At 46.5% G+C, this 21454-nt stretch overlaps 1 protein-coding gene across 1 annotated transcript in view; it reads left to right on the top strand.

Moving 5' to 3' along the window:
• The window catches only part of Ndufa10 (NADH:ubiquinone oxidoreductase subunit A10), a 42285-nt gene extending 21676 nt beyond the window's left edge, over positions 1-20609 (top strand). The window contains exons 9-10 of the mRNA XM_059278147.1: positions 5598-5706; positions 20200-20609. Of these exons, the coding sequence (XP_059134130.1) occupies positions 5598-5706; positions 20200-20268 (178 nt within the window). The 3' untranslated portion in view covers positions 20269-20609. The remainder of the gene's footprint in view (positions 1-5597; positions 5707-20199) is intronic.
• The last annotated feature ends 845 nt before the right edge of the window (positions 20610-21454 follow it).

Genomic DNA, 21454 nt, shown 5'->3' with positions numbered 1-21454 from the left:
TTATTTAAAGAGATTAGCATAGTTAAAGGAGAATCTACCTGTTCTACATTGAAGGAATAAGATGTCCAGAAGATAAGACCCCACCCAGCTGAGCTTCTGCATTTGGAGGAAGCTTGAGTGGCTTCTCCTCTAGAAAGCTTCAACATACCAATGTGGTTGAAGGCAAGGAGGGGCCATCCCCAGCTGGCAGCTGAACTTGGCAGTGTTATCTACGGTGGGGCTCTAGAGGCATGAAATACGCAAGGGTTGAGGCGCCAGGGATTCTTCCGTGGTTTCAGAGAGCTGCGAGTTGAGGCAGCATGTGGCAGGGGAGTCCCTGTAAGAATGCCAGCCCCAAGAGGACAGGAGGCCATGCAAGAGTATTGCATGAAGCCAAGAACGTTTGCATTAGAGACCCCGAATGTTGGAGATGCTAGAGCTATGGGGTGTCTGTCAAGAAGAGCTGCATGCAAGGAATAGAACCAGCCCAAGAAATTTATGTGTACGTTGGAGGCAGCAAAACTAGAGGGGCAGAGCCATCTAAGCCAACTGAAGTCCCAGACATCTGACATGGAGCTGCAGGATCCTGAGTTTGTCTTGGTAGGTTTTGGTCTTGCTTTGGTCAAGTATTTTCTCAAATGCCCTCTCCTCTCTTTTGGAATGAAAATGTGTATTCTATGCCATTGTATGTTGGGAGGGTGTGGTAGCTTTTTTGATTTTTACAGGAGTCACAGTTTAAAAATGGCCATGAGTATCTGAAGAGAGTATACTTTTGAACTGTGTTAAAATTGAAAAAAGACTTTTGGGGCTTTTAAAATAGACTAAATGTATTTTGCATTATAATGTCTTGAGGGGAGCCTGTTGGGACCAGGGAGTAGAATGTGATTTGAATGAGAAATGTCCCAGTAAGCTCATGTATTTGAACACTTAGTACCTAGCTGGTGGTACTGTTCGGTGAGTTAGAGCCGTGCTGGAGGAAGTACATCACTGAGGGTGGGTTTTGAGACTTCAGAACCTCACCCCACTTCCAGTTTGCTCTCTAATACTCGTTAGTGGTTGAAGGTGTTACCTGTCATCTCCCTGCTCCTGCTGACTTCTGCCATGCCTTCTCCACCATGTGGATTCTCTCTGGAGTCCTAAGCCAAAGAAACTTTCCTTAAGTTGCTTTTAGTCATGGTGGTTTTTATCACAGTATCAGAAAAGTAACTAAAGCACCCTTCTTTTTTTTTTTTGGTTTTTTCGAGACAGGGTTTCTCTGTGTAGCTTTGCGCCTTTTTCCTGGAACTCACTTGGTAGCCCAGGCTGGCCTCGAACTCACAGAGATCCGCCTGCCTCTGCCTCCCGAGTGCTGGGATTAAAGGCGTGCGCCACCACCGCCCGGCTAGCACCCTTCTTTTTAAAAGGTTGCTGTTGGCTTTGTTGTCTGTACCTTGCATGTGTGTTGTGCACATTGTACATGTATGTTGGTAAGTTTACCTTAGTGACACCTACTTTATGGTTCTAACCTTGCTTGACAAGTTCTCTTCACTGTATCACTGTCTGACCTTCAGTTCTGAAATCTATTTGCTACCATATGGCAGTGCCATCAGGAGGGTATGCAGGAAAGTCCTCTGTACTCCATGGAATGTCTGCTTTTCAAGTGAGAAGACCCAGCTCAGGGAGCTTGGCCTGTTAAGGCCCTGTGGCTCCAGTCCATGTGAGGGCTGTGTAAAGATTCTAGTGTTTTGAACTCTGGGAAGTGGAGCTGCTGTTGTGCTCTGAGCCCGTGGCTGCCTGCCCTGCTCTGTCATGTGCTCATGGCTGAGGTTGTAGTACTCACCTGGGCCCCTCTCTCTCATGCCAACCCTCCCTTCTCCCACCGTCCACTCTGAAGCTGATGCACTCCAGTGTGGTGAGATGCTGCTTTGATGCCCTCATTTTGGATCTCTTCTTCTGATCGCTTGTTACTAACTGCTCTCAGCTGTTTCTGTTTATCTTTAAGTTAAGGGAGTTCCTCTTTCGCCTCTATGAAGAGTGCTCCCACACACTGACATTTCTGTTCCTGGGTTAGCTCAGGAACTGTGGCCTCTGTCATTGGCTGAACCCCAGTGTTCTTCATTTCTTCACAGCCTATGCAGTCACCTTAGTACCTTCCCACAGCTCCTCTTAATTCTGTGGGTCTGTCACACAAATGTCTGTGATCCTTGCTTGTTACGATCCGTCACTGCTGGGCAGAATCACACTGCTGTGTAAGCTAGCGTGATACAGGAAAAGAGGACTGCCTGAGATCCGGACACACTTACTGACATTGGGGAGTATGTCTGGCTTTTGACCTCCCACGGATTATAATACCATGTTATTTTCTAAATGCGATTTAAAACACGTGTTAGGGCTGGAGAGATGGCTCAGAGGTTAAGAGCACTGACTGTTCTTCCAGAGGTCCTGAGTTCAATTCCCAGCAACCACATGGTGGCTCACAACCATCTGTAATGAGATCTGGCGCCCTCTTCTGTATACATAATAAAACAACAACAACAAAAAGAATTACAGGGGAGACCGAGGAACAACTAAAATGACACAAGGTCCTGGGTTTGGTCCTCAGCTAAAAAAAAAAAAAATAAAAAATAAAACACGTGTTAATCTGATCCCATGCTTAAAAATCATAATTTTGGTAATTACTTAGTTCTATGGTTATCAGGGTATAGAGCTGTGTCCTGTAATTTCCCCAGTTTGTAAGTTACAGCGTCCAATTAATCGCTTTCATTCCATTGACTGTGGCTTTGTCCTTTCCCTGTCTTGTGTCCTCTGCAGTGTCAGAGCAGTTTACAATGGTAATTGTGTTGACTTTAATTTCTTGAATGAAAATTATGATCAATTTTCTGAGATAATTACTGTAAACATGCCACTTGCCAGTTATACTCATTGGTCCAGAACTTGACCAAATTATTGCTTTCGAGGATTTCTATTTCATTTCAGTTAGGTTTGTGAGTGCGCTCACTCCTCCCCAACCTCCCAGCTTCCATGGAGCCCCACCTGCTGCCTCTGGAGCCCGTTTCCAGACCCATCTGGTACTGTGCAGACAGATGGGAGCTCTCCATGTAGTTTCAGGCAGAACTACAACCCAGGGGAAGCAAAGCCAGGCTGTGAAAGGTGGGAGAAAGGGCACATTCTGCTAATGGAGAAATCTTTAGTCTTAAAACCTCAAGTGTCGTCTTCCTCTTTTCTGTCTTCGCGCCCGTGACCGTCTGTTCAAAGCGGTCTGTCTATCCATAGTGCTTCCAGCAGACTGTGGTCACCACACCATAGCTGCACCCTGGTGTGGCAGGTACATTGTTCTCAGCTGGGTTTCCAGCTGCAGAGTTGAACCAAGTACTCTGTGAGCAGAGCTCTCCTTAGCTACTCTGTGTTCTGAGTCAAAAAAGGCTTCGCAGTGCCTTTATTTTAATTAGCTCTGATGAAGGGTGTTCTCTATAGCCTATCTGAGAAGTATTTACTGGAGATGTGTTATGTGGCTCTCCTCATCTCCGAGATCTCTGCTAAGAGTGGAAATTTTCCAGGTTTAAGTAAACTGCAGAATAGACAACGGATTACTTTTAAAGCTTTCTTCTAACTTTTTCTGGGACATGTGTAAATTGTAATTTTGCCAAATTAAACATAGATGGCGCTGTTGCTCTGACTAGTGTACTTTCAGGACACCGTCTATTTTCTAAGGATTTTCAGCTGTAAGAGTAAACCAGATACCTGCCTACTACTTTGTTATTTGTTAACATTTACCATATACTTCATTTTTAGTTAAAATATTTTGTTGCCACTTCAAAATTAAATGGCAGCAGGTACAAAATAATTCTGTGTTACAGTTGAGAGCTGTGTGCTCATACATTGCTGGCATAGAGTCATATAAAGAGTGTATGAGAAAGTTGTCAGCTTGTAGCTATGGAGAGGGGGTGCTAGAAGATGATGCTGAAGGTGGGCTTTGGTACTGTAAAATTTTATCTAACAGCCAAGCAAAGCAAGCTTATAGAACATAGCTACTTTATGTCCTTTGCAGACTTTACTGTTTGCATGCTTGAATTGTTGTGAAATGTTTTCATATTTTTTGGCAGATAAAAAAACCCCTGGATATGAAAGCTAAGAGAAGCAACCTTAATCTTTGACTGTGTCGAGTATGGCCATTACCTAGACAAGGGCAAGCCACGTGGGAGGATAGGCAGGCAGGGCTTTGGACAGCGCTGCTGGCCATGGGATTTGGGTCCCTGAGTGGTTAATTGTGGGAGTGATGTCGCCTTTGTGCCAGGACACCAGGCCACGCCTTTGCTACTCCTCACGAAGCTCAGTCTGCCACAGCCCTTGTTCCCCCGTGGTCTCCTATGGAAGCATGACCCATGGACCCATGCACCTTGCATTCCGCTTAGGTTGTTCTAGGCCTGTGGGGTCCTGGCTGTCTGTGGCTTTGTATAGTGAGCCTGGATGCTTCTTACAAGGTCCAGCCATCAGGAGCCAGATACAGTACAGAATCTCCACTTGGAAATTGCAGAGAAGGAACACCCTCTGTTGCCTTTACAGCTTAGGGTGGCTAAGTATCTGTTGAAAATAATGACTTTGTTTCTTGAGCATGTAAGAAAAGCTTTAGTGACTTTCCACCTCAGACAGTTGTCTCACCAGGTAGCCCAGGCTAGACTCAAACTTGTGGCAGTTCTATGTCTTAGCTTCCCAAGTATAAGGATTTAAGCATTTAAGGATTTAAGCCTGCATGACTGCTCAGCTTTAGTGCTTCTTTCTTTAAAAAAAAAAAAAAAAAAAAAGTAAAGGTTTATCTCTTCAAGCATAGTGGCTATTTTGAGACCAGCTTTAAAGTGAATGAGCTGTAACAACAGTATAGAGATTCTCACATCAGCAGAATGACATGGTAAAGCAGGGAGAGAAGCCCACAGCTGGTATTACTAGTACCAAAACTGAAGCTGACCGTTGATAAATGTGGTTCCATGGGCTACCTGGTGAGTTCCCGTGGCACTGTCGTGTCTCCTCAGCTGGTTTAGCTGCCTCCTCTGTTGTTGGTATTAATGTCACATATTTTTAACGAGGGCAAAGTATGCATAGCATGATGACCTGCCATCCGCGGGTAGCTTTCTCCTTGTTGTGTGTGAGGCACACATTGACTCCATTTTCCCGTTTCCCAAACTACCCATCAGAGCCCACTGTCTGAAGGTGCCAGGGCTTCCCAGAACTCCCCAGTTCTGGAGCTGTCTCAGCTGAGCGGCTACACAGCCCTGGTGATCTGTGAGAGGGCAGTGCTTTGGAGCAGTGTTTATCTCAGGGGTTTGTTGCTGTTTTGTTCTTCTGAAGATTTATTTATTTTTATTTTATGTGCATTGGTGTTTGGCCTGCATGTGTGTGTGTGTGAGGGTGCCAGATCCCCCTGGAACTGGAGTTAAAGACAATTGTGAACTGCCATGTGGGTACTGGGAATTGAGCCCAGGTCTTCTGGAAGAGGAGCCAGTGTTCTTAACCACTGAGCCATCTCTCTAGCCCCTATTTTAGGGATTTTTTTTATATGGATACTTGAAGAGTCAAAGATAATATTTGCCTAATGGTACTTATTTTGATGGCTTGTTGTAATCCATGTTTTTCTTACTTTTCAGGGTTCAGGATAAGACTGAAGTGCTGAATTTCACTACCGTTCCTATCTATCTCCCAGAAATCACGATTGGAGCTCACCAGGGTACCCGAATCCAAAACAGCTTCAGAGCGGTGAGCCTTAGCCATGGGGTCAGAGTCTGGGGTACTAAGCCACTTCTGTGAAGAGTTGACCTTTTTCTGTGCCCCTCAATTCCAGTCGTAAAGCAGGACTCCTCAGACATGCACCGTGTCCAGTGTCATTTCTGGTGCATTGGCTTGATGGACACATGCCCTCCATTCTTTAGCACTGTCTCCAGTTCTTCACAGCTGTACCTGACGTCCCCTCTCTTCACAGTGCATCTCTAAATCACTAGGCTTGCATTTCTGCAGTGTCCTCCAACCAAGTGGTACGGTGCAGCAAGGATGGCCGAGAAGACAGTGGAGGCAGCAGCCCCACTCTGATCGTGCCTTTCTCTAATTTACACACCTTCCTCATGAGTCATTTGTTCCTCCGTTGGTGTGAGGAATCATTTCCAGCCATCCAGCCAAGGACCAGAGGCCTAACAGGAGTAGTAGCCAGCATCTAGCAGCATCATGGACTGGGAAGAGTGGTCCTCTGTCTGTGGGCTGCTGTAGCTTGTTAGTTATCGGAAAGTGTGAAGTCATGACATTGAAGTGGCCCTGAGGGAAGCATGTGGGAGTCTGTGTCCCTGGGAGAGGTGTGTGTGCCCCTGTCACTTGCACAGCAGAGGCTGCAGAGCACCGGAAGCAGTGAGCAAGCGTTCCGCTGGGCTACTTGTTTTGGTTTGGTTTGGTTTTGGTTTCCCTTTCTTGAAATACTCAACATTTTTTGTTAAGCAAGTTCTTTGGGGCTATTTGAAAATATTTTATCCACTGTAGAAGTTTGGGAGCACAGCCATCAAGACGTCCACCAGGCACCGTCCGTTCATGTGATGCTGCTCTTACTGTGCCATGAGTACAAGCACCTGTGTGCTGCCTGTCTCTTCCTGAGTACACCGTGAAGACCTGTAGCTTCCTCAACCCACGGCTGAGGTGGCTCCTTGCTGTGCACGGTCTGTGTCTGGGCTGACATCATCTTCCCTCAGTGGACTCAGCTGTTCCCTGTGGCCTCCATGTTCACACTCCATCCTCCCTCAGCCATGTAGAAGCAGCCTCATTCAGGTCCATCTTGCCCATTGTCTGCTGTAGCAAAGAGGGTCTACAGCATTGTGGGACCCGCCTCCCTCTGTTCTGTCGGCTTTGGCCTCATTGGTGATGTGAGTGTGCTGTTGGCTAGGTGGTTAGTACTGTCCCTTTTGTGCCTTTAATGTTGGTATCTGTACTGTTAGTAATAAAGCTAGCCTTCAGGCTTGTTCTCAGTGTTACTGCCCACCTTAGACTTCCGTCAGCTAGTATTCGCATAGATAGCTTCTGTCTAGTTACCTGAAGCTATTAAAAACCTCTTGCTCTTCTGAATATCTGGAATATTATCCAGTCACATTGGAAGGAAGATGTACTTAATTGGGTTGTTTTACAGTGTTTTCTGACCTGTCATAGGTTTTTACTTTTTCTTTTATCTTACCTTTCGGGGAAATAAGATTTTTTTTCTGGCTTTCATTTATTTCCCTCTGCTTGCTGACTGGTTATCACTCTATTACTAGTTAATCACTGTAGTTAACTAGTAATCCCTGGTAATTAAAGTGGTCATCTCTGATATATTTGAGTCTAAGGTCAGTAGTTTTCCAGTTCCAGGCCATGTAAAGTCACAGACAGTGTTGAGCTCTGTTTGGCCAACTCCTCCTGTGGGCTGTTGTGATTATGTGTCTTAATTCTCTGTACATTTTAAGTCCCTCAAGACATTACGGGGAATGTAGAAATAGTATTGACTCAAGATAGGTCTGCACCACCCAACACTTAACCCTGCTGTGGTCACATCCTTCTGTGGCTCTGCTTCTGCTTAAGACCATTCCCCTGGAAGAATTTGTTGCAACAAATTAAAATGATCTTTATTTGATCTTCATTTATCTTTTATTGACAAATTTCTAAATTTGTTGGGGAGATACTTCAGACTTTTAAAAATGATAAGAGGGACTGGAGAGATGGTTCAGCAGTTAAGAGCAGAGGACCTGGGTTCAGCTCTTAGCCCCCTGGTGGCTGACAACTGTATAACTGGTTACAGAGGAGTCTGTGTCTTCTTCATGTGGCCACTGACACCAGGCTTGCAAAACACTCATAGAAATAAGATCAAAATGAGTCAGTCTTAAAAAGGACAAGAATAAAGGGCGGCGGCGGCGCACGCCTTTAATCCCAGCACGCGGGAGGCAGAGGTAGGCGGATCTCTGTGAGTTCGAGGCCAGCCTGGTTTACAGAGTGAGTTCCAAGAAAGGCACAAAGCTACACAGAGAAACCCTGTCTCGAAAAAAAAAAAAAAAAAGGACAAGAATAAGCCAGGCATGGTTTCCTGTAGTCCCAGCATTTGGGAGATAAACACAGGAGGATGAAAAATTCAAGGTAATCCGTAGCTATGTGGTGAATTCAAGGCCAAGCTGAAAAAAAGTGCTAATAATAGAAAAGAATAACCTTCCCTGATGCACATGAGATTGCTGTAATGCCTTTTATAATCGTGTGTCATCAAAGTCACTGAATACCATGTTCTTACTCACTGTATGGTCTCAGCACCCTTTCTGCAGGGTGCATGCTCATGCATTAGGAATGCCACTTACTGGACCGCTAGACCTCCTAGACCACAGCCCAGCATGGGCTGTGGAATTGTGTTCTATTGAGTCTTCCATTAAGATTTGGGACGCTTCACTTGAAGATGGCCTTCTTATGAACAAGATGCCACAAGGCCCCCCTGTACCTGGCAGTCTGTATGAGCGGATTTACATGCTGCTGCTAACTACATACCAATTGAGGGCTATCAATGACCCCAGAGACCCAGGATGGATGAGAGGTTACGTCTGATGGCTCTGTCTCCAGTCCTTGTATCTGGATTTTCTCGATATTTAAGAACTTGATACTTCAAAATGTTTGGAGACTACAGGTTGCTTAGTTGTTGAATATCCCTATGTCTGGTGTGTTGGATGTTTCCTCGTGAGTAGATTCAGGCCATAGTGTTTTGTGAAGGGAATGTCAGAAAACTCATTGCAGCTTCCTAGGCAGTAGTATGTGCTGAGTTGGCCCTGTCACTGCTCACATTTCCTTTGATCATCTGACTACAGATGATGTAACTCTTTCATTCTTCATGATCAGGAGTCATTGGGGAAATCTGGGATTGCAAGTGTGTGCTCTTCTGTCAGATTTTCAGAGTTGTGGCGTCCATTGATTTTCTTACTTACTTGGTTATCACTGTGATGGGTTCCTAACTATAGTTCTTTTTCTGTCACCCCTTCCACAGCTTCAGGAGCTGCTGGAAGGAGATCCTCTCCCTGTATGGGATTCATTTGTGTGTTTGTCTGTGGGTGGTGAAAATCATGAGTTCATACTGTCAGGGTCTCACTACCTCTGCAGGGTTGCATGGTGACTGTTCAGCCCTTCTTGCATTCTCCCTGTTGGCACTTACAGGACTACTACTGTGTGAGAGCAGCCTTGTCTGTTCCCCTGCTGGCCTATCACAGTTACCATGCTTTGCTTCAAACCCTACCAGTCTGTCACCCCCACTTTCAGGGAGTCACAAGCTGTATTCAGCCTTATAGAAAGCTGTAGGTCAGACTTGGAAGGAAGGGAGACTGTCTCCGTTCTTGAAGAGGAATTTGCATGGGGCAGAGAATTCTGAATTGCCAGCTTGTTTTCTTTCAGCCGATTCAGACTTGAGCATCTCAGGATTCTGGCTCTGTGTTCTAACGAGCAGCTTACTGTTTCTTTGGAATACTTCTTGTTCCTCTATGGGGTCTGTTTCTTGTCTGGTTCCTGATGGGTCTTGAGCTTTGTCAAGGGTGTGTGTACCTGGGGGTAGGCCATGTCCTTTGTCTTCACTGCCGTGAGGTGCGTGAAGCCCTTTGTCACCTCAGCCGCTCTCTACAGCCAGTGCCAGTTCTCTGCTCTCCTCAGGCTCCCAAAGGCGCTGGTCTCATGCTGTGCCCCGTGTGCTAGGGTTCTGCTGTCTCCTTCCGGCCTTTCTCAGTGTGCTTCAGCCGCACATGTCCTTCTGCCATCTTCCAAGCTGCTAACTCGTTGTCTTTTCCAGCCCTTCTAATCTACGGGCGTGTCATTGGGCTCTTAACTTTAATCATTGTCTTTGTTGTTGTTTCTAGAGTTTACACTTTCATTTCAACTTTGCAGAATTACTTTTGCTGTACAATTTTTTGAAACTTAATCTCAAATAAAGGAATCTGATGAGTGCCATGTCTGTCTTGGGGTCTGCTTGACTGCTGGGCTCGCTGCTGCTGTTTGATCCTTTTGTCCTTACAGCCTGACAGGTGCTTCCTGTGTCTTGTCTCGCTGTGGCTGTTACTTGTCCTTTTTGTTGTGTTTGGTTAAGAATGTAAAGGTAGTTTTGGACTTTGCCAGTGCTACTCATCCACAAAGAGATGCACTGCACAGTCATCTGGTCAGCAGGAAAGGGACAGACCACCAGAATCCATTCTAAGACCACGCTGATGACTGGCTGTGTGTGGGTTCCATGAGGTCTGATGTGTCTGCAGCTTGTCCTGCCTGAGAGAGCATGCTTACCAGGGTCACAGTGTCTTATTGCTGCTGCTGCTCATGAGAGTTGAGGAGACCCCAGGAGGCTGATGTGCTGACTGTAAGCCCCCCTGCTCTTTGTCCTGACACCCTAAAACACAGCCCCTCCTGCCTAGATCCCTGTGAGTGGATGACTTTATGTGCCATCTGCCTCTGCTTGTATGGGAGGGCAGAGTTGGTCTGAACCAGCTAGTCATCCGAAAGCTAGGCGTAAGTGGGTGGCTATCTGGTGAGCTTGCCACTGTCACTATCATTGTGCTTTTATGGCTTTCTTCGTTCTGATATTCTTCTCGGTGATGTCTTGTCAACTTGATACACGCTTTGGGGAGAGGGAACATCAATTGGAAAAATGCCCCTACCAAATTGGTCTTCAGGCAAGCCTGTGAGCGTTTTCTTAATTGATGATTAATATGAGAAGGCCCAGCTCACTGTGGGTGGTACTACCCCTGGGCAGGTAGTCCTAGATAGTATAAGAAAGTAGGCTAATCAAGCCATGCGGGACAAGCCAGTGAGTAGCATTCCTCCATTTCCTGTGCCTCAGTTCCTGCCCCTAGGTTCTGCCTTGAGTTCCTGCTCCAACTTCCGTGGGGGATGGACTACAAACTGTTAAGATGAAGTAAACTCTTTGTTCCCCAAGTTGCTTCTGATCACAGCAATAGAGACCTAACTAAGACAAATACTGAATATCAGAGTTTATGGCATTGCACACATATGGATTTAATTTAATGTTAAAGATTTTAAACAAATAATTGAAGAAATCTATTTTTTTAATTTCAGAATATTTTTAAAAATAAGTTTAAAATAAGTCTAGTTTTTCAAAAACAGATATAGATAGACATATGGGGGGGGGGATGGCTGTGATGTCACCGGCTTTCAGGTCGTAGGAGGCATGGACACTGGGTGTTAACTGAAGTGTCATCCAGGTCTCCTCAGCATTTCCCTCTGTTCCTCTGTGCCAGGCCCCCATCCAGACTTGATGGCACAGACCCCAGTTCTCGGCAGGCTCCTCTCAGCAGTGACGCACGTGACCCTTGTTCTTAGTCACAGTTTAAGGAATCTGCAGTGGAGTTTCAGGTGGGCATTGGTGGGGTGGTAAAGGTCAAGGTGAATGATCAGCATGGCCACTTGTTGACCTTAACCTTGATTGCCTGTGGTCTTCCCTCTGAAGAGTCGCTCTGTCTCTTTCTTCCAGAAGTACTGTGTGTTCTTCAGGTTTCTTCTGTGTTGACTGAGAACTGTGTGACCATTTAGAGGAATGTTGGTTTTGTTTGTTTGTCTTTTAAGGAAACTAAGTTACTTTTATAAAAATGATGGGTTGACATGAAGCATGGCAATAAGTAATAATGACTTTCTTCTTAGAGACAGAATTTTCTTTGCTATTAAAGACAGCAGCAATTATCACAAAATTTCCATCTGGAAATTGCATTATGGATGAATCAGAGATGAATGCATGAAGAGCCCTCCATCCATTTCCTACCTAGCTATCGACAGTCTGGGAATCTGTGGCTTTCATGAAGGTGCTTCTCTGGCAGCAGAATTGTCTTCCAGCTACCGTGCTCAACTGTCAAATAGTCCTTAATGATCTGCTTACACTGCACTGGCAAGTACCACTGCCAGGGCTGTCTGGGTGCCAGCACTGCCCACCCCACTCCTGGGAAGTGGAGAGGTGCCACCAGCCAGGTAGTGAGGCCAACCAAGCACTTGAGACTACAGCGTCAAGACTTCATGTCATGAGGAAGGAGGCTAGTGAGAAGGAGTGAACTGGCTGGATATAAAGAGGTGGTACAGGAGCTGTGCACCTTGGGTACTGTGGGAAGGCCAAGGAGGTGTAGTCGGACTTTTATTTGGGCCACTGGCTCACAAATAATGACATAGAGACTTATTAATTAAGAAAGCAAAAAAAAAAAAAAAAAAAAGAAAGCTTGGCCTATAGCTTAGGCTTATTCCTAACTAGCTCCTATAATTTATATTAATCTATGTTCTATCACGTAGCATTACCTCTCTTCCATCTTGCACCTCCCGTTTCCTGTCTATGTCTCCTGGCATCTCCCTGTGCCTGGATTCCTCCTCCCCTTCCTTTCTTTCCCCGGAAAGCCCACCTATACCTCCTGCCTAGCTATTGGTCAATTGGCTTTTTATTACACCAGTCACAGCAATATGCCTTTACACGGTGTATAGATATTCCACGACAAGGAAGGAAGCTTGGGGTGCTGCTTTGGTGACTGCGTGGGGTCTCAGGTGAACCCTGAGAAAAAGTGTCAGGAGAGTGTGGGAACCGGCTAGCCAGTATTTTATTAGTTTGTTACTTGGTTTTGTTATTGAAGACCAAACATTTTGTGAATTGACAGAGTAAGTGCATTGGAAGCAAGGGAGGAAGTTCAGGACATTGGGGCAGAGGACAGAAGGGGACTAGGGCAGGGGTCCCGGGCCACACTACACAGAGGCCCAGCTGGTCCACTGGGGCAGTGCTTGAGACTGTCCACTCATTTCTGAAGACTTAGTTGCTTTTTTTGTAGCTGCAATGAAACACTTGACAAAAACAACATTAGGGAAGAATTACTTATTTTCCTGAGAGTTTCATGGGTGGCAGTCTATCCTGGCAAGGAGGAAGAGGTAGAGAACAGCAGCTAATACAGCAGTTAAGAAGCTGAGGAAGAGTCACACACCCAAGGACTTGCTCATGGTAGTCACTTCTTCCAGCTGGGCCCCAACTCCTACTTCACCACCTCCCAAACATCTTGTCATATTGTGTGTCCATCCAGGGGTCAGTCTACTCACAGATCAGAACCCTCGTGCTCTCATTGTCTCTAAAAACATAGGCACACTCAAGGTGTGCTTTACTGTCTTCTAGGTCATTCCCAACTCAGAGTAATTATCACAAGTCTGAGCTCTTTGACTTGGCACCCAAAGTCAGCTCTAAACATACACAGTAAGTACCCCAGCCTCCCATCTGCACATGTGTTTGCCAGTACTTCCTTCATCCACTTGATTCACTGTGATCCCACAGATCTGGCTGTGGAGAGCTGGAGCTTATCTCTGCATACATGGCTTCTGCATGTAGAGCAGTTTGTCCCTGGCAAAGTCCTTGACGTCTCTCTTAGCACCTGCCTTCAGAGGGCCCTTGTCAGGTGATGTGGGTCTCCCTGATTTTAACATGCTGTCTGTGGGACTGTGGCTTTGGAACTATTACCACTGGGTAGACACCTGAGAACAGTAACTTCCAGAATCTGTCAGTAGCCAGTAGTTCAACAGGGACAGTAGGGCCCCATGAGTCCCTCCTTGATCTATGGTTGAGTGTTGACAGGCTCTCATACAGGTGCAGTACAGGCAATCACACTGCTGTGAGATGGTGTTTTCAGTGGCTGTGTCGTGCCCTTTTCTTCCCACTTTTACGTTCTTTCTGCTCCCTCTTCCATGATGTTGTCTACGCCTTAGAGAAGGTGTATAAAGGGATGAGTGTTGTTGGTTGTTTGTATTCTTTTGTTCTTTTGGGGCCTGCCACCCAGCTCCCATTTAATTACACATGGAGTCTTATAAATGCCTGGCCTTAGCTTGGCTTGTTTCTAGACGATTTTCTTTAACTTAAATTATCCCATCTACCTTTTGCCCCTGGGCTTTTCCTTTCTCTTACTTCTGTATATCTTACTTTTTCACTCTTCTTACTCCATAGCTGGCTGTGTGCCTCGGTGACTGGCCCCTAGCATCCTCCTCTCCTTGTTTTGCTCCTAGATCCTCCTTTCTCTCTTTTTCTTCTGTTTATTCTCTCTGACTGCCAGCCCCACCTATCCTTTCTCCTGCCTTGCTATTATTGGCCATTCAGCTCATTATTAGACCATCAGGTGTTTTAGACAGGCAAAATAACACAGCTTCACAGAGTTAAACAAATGCAGCATAAAAGAATGCAACACATCTTTGCATCATTAAATAAATGTTCCACAGCCTAAACAAATGTAACACATCTTAAATTAATATTCCGCAACAGATGAGCACTCAGCCATCACTTATTCTTAGTACCTTGAGCAGCCATGAGTCTCTGCATTCACTGTTACTCGCTCACAGAGAAGCTTCTCTGATAGAGTCAAGTAGCGTTTATCTATGAGTATAATCTTAAGTATTTAAAAGGCAGTTTGGTGTCATGTCAGACAACAGTGGTAAGTTCCCCCTAAGACATATGGTTTCCCAACCCTGAGTTTGGGAGCAAAGGTTTATAGTACCAGACATGCATTCCCTCCTGTGGAGCAGGCCTCACATCTAATCCAAGAGTTGGTGGTTACCCATAATAGTAATCCCACTATTGCACTTGTGGATGCATCTTGTCTCACATGGCTTTGTATTTTGTAGTGTTCACACCTAGGTAAAACCACTGATGACTTTTCTCACTCTTTAGTGGGTACAGTGCCTTCCAGCACTGTGAAAGCTATCTGGCAGGGAAGAAACAGTTGGCCGGATTCCAGCTTGATTTCTCTGTATTTTGCAACCAAGGTACATGGTGTCTTATCGTTTAGTTCTGGTGGTATCTGTTGTGGAATATTCCTTGATACTGTGTGAAGATGTGCCACTGTGATTTTTTTTAATAAAGAGCTGAGCAGCCAATAGCTAGGCAGGAGGTATAGGCAGGACTTCTGGACAGAGAGAGCTCTGGGAAGAAGAGAGGCGGGGTTGCAGGCCAGACACAGAGGAAGCAAGATGGGCAGTACAGAGTAAAGGTAGCCAAGCCATGTAAAGAACACAGATTTTAAAATATGGGTTAGTTTAAGTTATAAGAACTAGTTAGGAACAAGCATAAGCTAAGGTTAGGTGGTTATTCAGGAGCTGGCAGGCGGGACAGAAAATGACTGGCTACAGGTAACCAAGAAGAATGCTGGGAACCCATAGTGGGACCTCCACAGCCAATAGGTTATGGGGAGAGATTTTGCGTTTGGCACTGAGATTTTTGTTTAGGCAGCCTGTGGAATAGTAGAAAATATCTGACAACTGTACATCCGACAGAGGACTAACATTTGGATTGTGCAAAGATCTAAGAACAAACCCAAAACTTAAGAGTTCTATTTAAAAATGGGCTTTGGAAATAGAGAATTCTCAAAATAAGAAATATTAATGGCTAATAAATACTTTAGAAAGTATTTAAAATAATTTAGCCATCAAGGAAATGCAAACTGAAACAACTTTGAAATTCCGTCTTGCCCCAGTCAGAATGGCTGTTATCCAGAAGTCAGATGACAGCAGATACTGTTGAGGTGATAGGGAAAGAAGAACTTGTAGTCACTGTTGGTGGGAGTGTGGACTGGTCCATCACTGGAAATCAGTGGGGAGCTTCCACAGAAAGCAACATATGGACCTACCATATGACCCAGCTATACCACCCTGTGCATTATAGTCTACCAAGGAGACCCTGGCCCATCAATGTCCATTGCCGCTCTTTTCATGATAGCCAGAAAATGAGTCAGCCTGAATGTGTTGTCAACAGATGGATGCCGAAAAAGAATGTGGTACATTCAAAATGGAATTGTACTCAGCTGTAAAAAAAAAATAAAATTTACAAGTATATGGATAAAACTAGAAATGTGTGTGTGTGTGTGTGTGTGTGTGTGTGTGTGTGTGTGTGTGTGTGTACCCCAAGTGAGATGACCCAGGACCAAAAGACAAGATCCAGCTTAGACTCTTTAGATCTGTGTGCTTAACTTGGAGCGTATGTAGAAGCCAGGAATTAGAAAAGAGCCATCAGGGGACGCCTTAAGTGAGGGTGTCTGGTAGAACCTAGGTGGTATGAAAGTAGAAAAGGATAAGGCTGGATGTGGGTTTGTTTCCACCAGGGTCGGAAAGATAAGGGTGTGGGATGGGAGAATTAACAAAAACAATGGGTATATATCTCCAATTTTGGAAGTCAATTAGAAAACATCAGTTTAAAAAAGCAAGAGAAGAGAGGTCTCCTGCATGGCTGTAATGTTGCTTCTAGAAGCCATTGTATAAACTGTTACCATTTAAGGAGATTTGGAAAAGGCTCAACTTCTGTCTTCTTCCTGAACTGTCATTTTGGGTGCATTCCATACCTTTGTTTGGACCCTGGTTTGCCTGACTAACTTAACAGTTTTTACAGTATGGATCTGATAGTGACAAATTCCTTTGGCTGGCCAGCTAAAAAAATTTTATTTCAACTCAATCTGGAAGGTGTTTTCAATCGATACAAGGTTGTAGCTTGACCATTCTTACAGCACATGGAAGGTTCTCTGTGCCTTGGGCCTGCGTGGTTTCTGATGAGAAGTCTAGTCAGCTCTAGTTTTTGGTCTTGGTGCCCCAGGACTCTTTGAGGATTTCTACCCCCCCCCCCTTAGTGCTTGTTTTTAGAGGTTTTGTTGTGATTTGCCTCTGTGTGGTTGTCTGTGTATCTTGCAGAGGTCTGCTGAGTGTCTGGGTGTGCTATCTGTACCTTGCAAAGCATTTGGAAAAGGTTTAGCCATTATTCTTAGGGGTTTGGAGGATCTATTTGTATGTGCATTAGACAGAGGTTTTCATGGGTCACTGGAACTGTTCGGCCATTTTCTTTCTGCCTTATTTTGAGTCAATTCTCTTATATCTTTATATTCACTATTTTCTATGCTGTTAAGAAATAGGCTGTTGTTATGTTTTGCTCATTTGGATCTTCAAAGAAACAGAATACAAAGGAAATGCTGAAGCAGTGGATTGGGAGGAAGCAGAGAAGGGTCAACTGGAAGGGGCAGGAGAGCCTGTGGCTTGCCCGACAGTGGGGAGGACAGGTTGAGGAGGCGTGTGGCCAGGCTAGAGAGAATGCCTCCGGGAAGAGCCTGTGACTACAGAGTAGACTGGCGCTGCTCCTTTGTACCCAGCCATTAAGAGGAGGATGTGGCCTGCCAGGAGCAGGACGTGAATCCCAAGGACCGCTCCTCCTTCACAGCCCAGCAGCAGCCCCGCCTAGCACATTCGCTTGACCCCCACGCCCATCCAGTAGAATTGTACTTCAGGATCTTGTTTTAAACTTGGAACTTGTGCCTTTCTGTTTTCCAGTTCTCCCTTACTTCTGTCGTCTGTCATTTTGTTCCCACTTTCCTAACAGATGCTTTAACGTCCCCGTTAACTAATCCATCGCCCTCGTCATTTCTAGTCCGCCTGACTCTCCCTCTGGTTTCGGATCACATTTTCCACTTGCACGTGTCTGGAAGTCTATCACTGGCTGCAGCACAGTGTGAGTTTTAGGGTTTGGCATGCTAGTTTATTCTATTCCGAGTCAAGTGTTGGAGGTTTGCTGGCTGCAGTGCGGGGTACTTGCACAGCAGCATTACTCCTGCGAGCACTGAGTTCCAGTTTTCCAGTGCCTCTAGCGTAGCCTGTTTGGGGGGATGGTATGGCCTGAGATCTCTCTTGTGCTCGTGTCTGTGAGGAGGGGCCACTGGGAACCCATCTGACCCACCGCCTTCAGGGAGTAGCCATGAATTCATACTGCACATAGCTCCTAGAGGTTTTGTCCAGCCTTGCAGGACATCACCTATGCTGCCTGGACATTGTCTTCAGCCCTTAAAGACCAGTGGCCCTGTGACAAATTCTGGAGCTCTTTTTCTGTCTAGACCCTGTCTATGTCCCTACCTCTACCACATCCACTCTGGCCTGTCAGGATCAGATAGGACATGGGACTCAGCTTTCCAGTTTCTAAATGCTTTTAGGTAGAGGAAAGAGGCCAGATGCAGTAGCATACAACGTTGGGAAGCTGCAGTTAGTCTGGCGGGTCTCAATTGTTTGGCCCCAGTACTGGAACCCAGGACCTAGAGGCTGCTATGTTAAGTTGGCCCAAGTCCAGCCTGTGGTCAGGGGAGGCCTTTTCTGCCTGGCTGCGTTGAGACTGAAGTATCCACTCAGCTGGCTGTGGCATGTAGAGGGGCACCTTTTACGACTCTCAGAATCCCATTCCTTCATGTAACTTAAATCCAAAACTCAGTGGCTTCACTTGGGCTACAAGTGACACCTTGCCATTGCCTTCAAGCTCCCAGCTGGACTTTGGTGCGAGGTGGTACCTGGTTTGCAGGGACCCCCAGTGGGCTGGGCCTGGAGTGCAGCCGGTTCGCTCCTCCTGCTAGGAGCCCTGAGAGACCGAGAGCATGGTAGAGTTTTAAGGGGAGGAGGTGCTGAGTCAGCTCCCATGCCTAAGCCTCAGCACAGTAATGCAGACCAGAGCTTCCACACTGTCAAGTTAGAACCACGGAGGGGGTGCTGTCTACACCTGCTGTTCAGGCTGTTTTGCTTCAGCAAGCAATTCTGTTTCTGGGAGTTTATCCTAAGCACATTCGAAGGGGAAGGATTGTAGGGAGGAGCTGGGGCTGGAAACAGCAGGCAGGGCTCGACAGCACAGGTCCACTCTCAGACTGGAGTGGGTGGAACGAGGTGTCCAGGGACTTGGGCTCAGCACCTGCTTCGGAGTTGGAACAAGTGCAGATTCTTGCTCTGGATGGAACAGGTGTGTGTTCGAGGCAGGTGACTTATTCTTTTTGAAAAAGAAATACCTGTGCATGCTATCACATTCCAGAGGTGCAGAAGAGTATCCTGTCCTTCTGTGTCCAACTGCCCAGAGGCTTCATCTGCAACCTTATAATGATCTGAATTGCTGTTTTAATTTCAGCATGGCCTCCAGCCCACAGATGAGCAGTTAGATATTGGGAACTTAGGGGTGCTTTTATGTACATTCAAGTGTTGTACCTTCTCCCCAGAACCTGAAAGCACCCCTCACTGGATTTTATAAGCCAATTAAATGCCCCCGAAAAATTCCAGAGTGGATTTTGTGAAGCAATTAGTAAACATTGGTGAGGATCAGCAGGTTTGGTGGTTTTCAGCTAGTTTTTACATGCTCTAGTTTAAAATTCAGGACAGTGGTAGCAGAAAAAAACTCCTGGGCTTGCTGGCTGACTGGCTGCTGGTGTAACACAGACCCACTCAGATAGTCTTCTAAAGGGTGTGCGTGTTCTGTTCGTCAGGCATAATTGTGTGGATTGTGTCTAACCAAGAAGTGCCCTTCTCTTCAGCTGGATGGCAGTTGGAGAAGCTTTGTGTTTCAGTCCTGGCACACTGTACCTGTACCTCTTGCCTGAGGCGGTTCTAGTCAGCCACCTTCTCTCTGCTGGAAAGCTTGCTTCTGGCTGGGGGAGGTGGGGGGGGGTTGCCTCCAGCCTCTGCCTGCCCTCCTGCAGCCTTTGTACTGATGGGCTGCTCTTGGGGCTGTGTGGAGCACTTCCTGTTGTCATACAGGCAGGTCCCTAGCTGCCTTTTGCTTGTCTGTAGTTCTTTCTGAGCCCTCTGGCTGTTAACACCTGTGTTCTTGTCTGTGCCATCCAGCAGTCCAGCCGGGCAAGGACAGAGCCTCTGGTAAAGGGAGGCTGAAGTCTTGATCCTTTCAGCTCCTGATGACGCCAGGGGCCTCTCCCACAGCTTCCTTGCTCCCAGAGTAGTTTCTTGCCTATGTTCCTTGGACATTTCAGTGGCTTCCCAAGGCCTGTGCCGTCTCCCTTACCTTCCTGCACTTCCCCAGGGCCTATGTTCAGCTCACACATCCCCGTCATGCACTCTTCCAGGCTGAGACCCTGGTGACCATGGCCTCTTAGTGATCTCATCCCTGGTTCTCAAAGCTGTCACCATTCACAGTAACCAAGCAGGCGGTCAGGGCTCGAGAACAAGGCGCTTCCTAGGCCCGGTCCCCTCTGCCAGTCCTCGCTGAGAGCCACCACTGTCTCCTGTCCCTCCTGTCCTTATGGACATCAGTGAGAGGCTAGGGGTTTGTCTTAATCTCTGTCCTGGACAGGGCTTCTGTGGGCAAGGCTGCTTCATTGCAACGGATCCTTGCTCTCGGTGCTCCCCTGGGGACTAGATGCGCAGTAACTGACCAGCTCTGGAGGCTGGGAAGGTGGTCTTTACTCTAAACAGTGTTTTGATGCCTCCTCACAGCTGCCAGGCCGGAAGTACAAGCCTGGGTACAACGCCGAGGTGGGCGACAAGTGGATCTGGCTGAAGTGAATGGTCCCTCTGCCTAGCTGTGTCACCGCCGTGCAGATGTGGCTCTGCCCAACTCTGAATTCCAGAGCTTTGCAAGACAGCAGGAAGAAAGCAGGATCAAGAAATTGCCCGAAGAAATGGTTTAACAAAAACAGTCTGCCCTGTGCCTAGTCAGTTGATTGAAAGATTCAACTTCCACAGAAAAGATTCTGGAACCTTTCAGTTTTATTTTAGAATCATCTGAGAAAAACAAAACAAACAAAGCTGGTCTGCTGTGAAAGAGCAGCTTCCACTAGACGTCCCATGTCCCTGTGCTGTGTCCTTCCGTCCTCTCAACTTCAAGAAATAAAGCTGGCTCTGTAGCTCCTCTTCTTGTGTCTGCACGGCACACACTACAGATGCACACGCACATGCACACCCGCCCCTGGAGGTGAGGCTCAGCCCTCCCATCCCTTCCCTGCACATACACACACGCACATGCACACACATGCGCACACACACACACACACACACACACACACACACACACACGCACACCCCTGGTGATGAGTCTCAGCCCTCCCGTCCCTTCCCTGCGCGTACACACACACACACACACACACACACACACACACACACACACACACACACACCCCTGGTGGTGAGGCTCAGCCCTCCCGTCCCTTCCCTGCAGTTTGGGTCATTCACACATACTGTTGAAGTGATTTTCTGAAGCATTTGTTCTTCTTTTAGCGGTGCACAGTAGAGCAAAAAGGGAAGAAGAACCTCCAGAGATTAGCAGAATGGTGTCTTCTAGAGCATTCTAGAGCAGGCTCACTTGATGAGCGTGGAATTTGGGGACAGACGCTAGTTCTGATGCTGTTACCAAAACTCGGTGCCAGTCCCAAGTAAAAAAAGCAATTGCGTTTTGTCGTTCACCTATATTGGAACCCGGGGAAAGAGTCCCTATGAGCTGGTGTCGGTCCGTGTTGCTGTTCAGAAGTTCCTCTGTAGGTTGTCGTCCTAAGTTGTGAGTTTGCTGAGCCCCCTGCCGTGGCTGCTCTAGTACATGTGATTTACATTTAACTTAATTAAAACTTCATGAAATTTAGCACTCAGTTTCCTGGTAGCGCTGGGCTCCATCAGGTACTCACAGCACATGGAGGTGGGATCAGTATTAGACACTACAGAAGAGAATACTTTCCTCTTCCAGAACGGTCTGCGTGGC

This window comes from Peromyscus eremicus, chromosome 13 (genome assembly GCF_949786415.1).
Source record: "Peromyscus eremicus chromosome 13, PerEre_H2_v1, whole genome shotgun sequence".
Taxonomy (NCBI): Eukaryota; Metazoa; Chordata; class Mammalia; order Rodentia; family Cricetidae; genus Peromyscus; species Peromyscus eremicus.
This window is presented reverse-complemented; position numbering and strand designations above follow the sequence as displayed.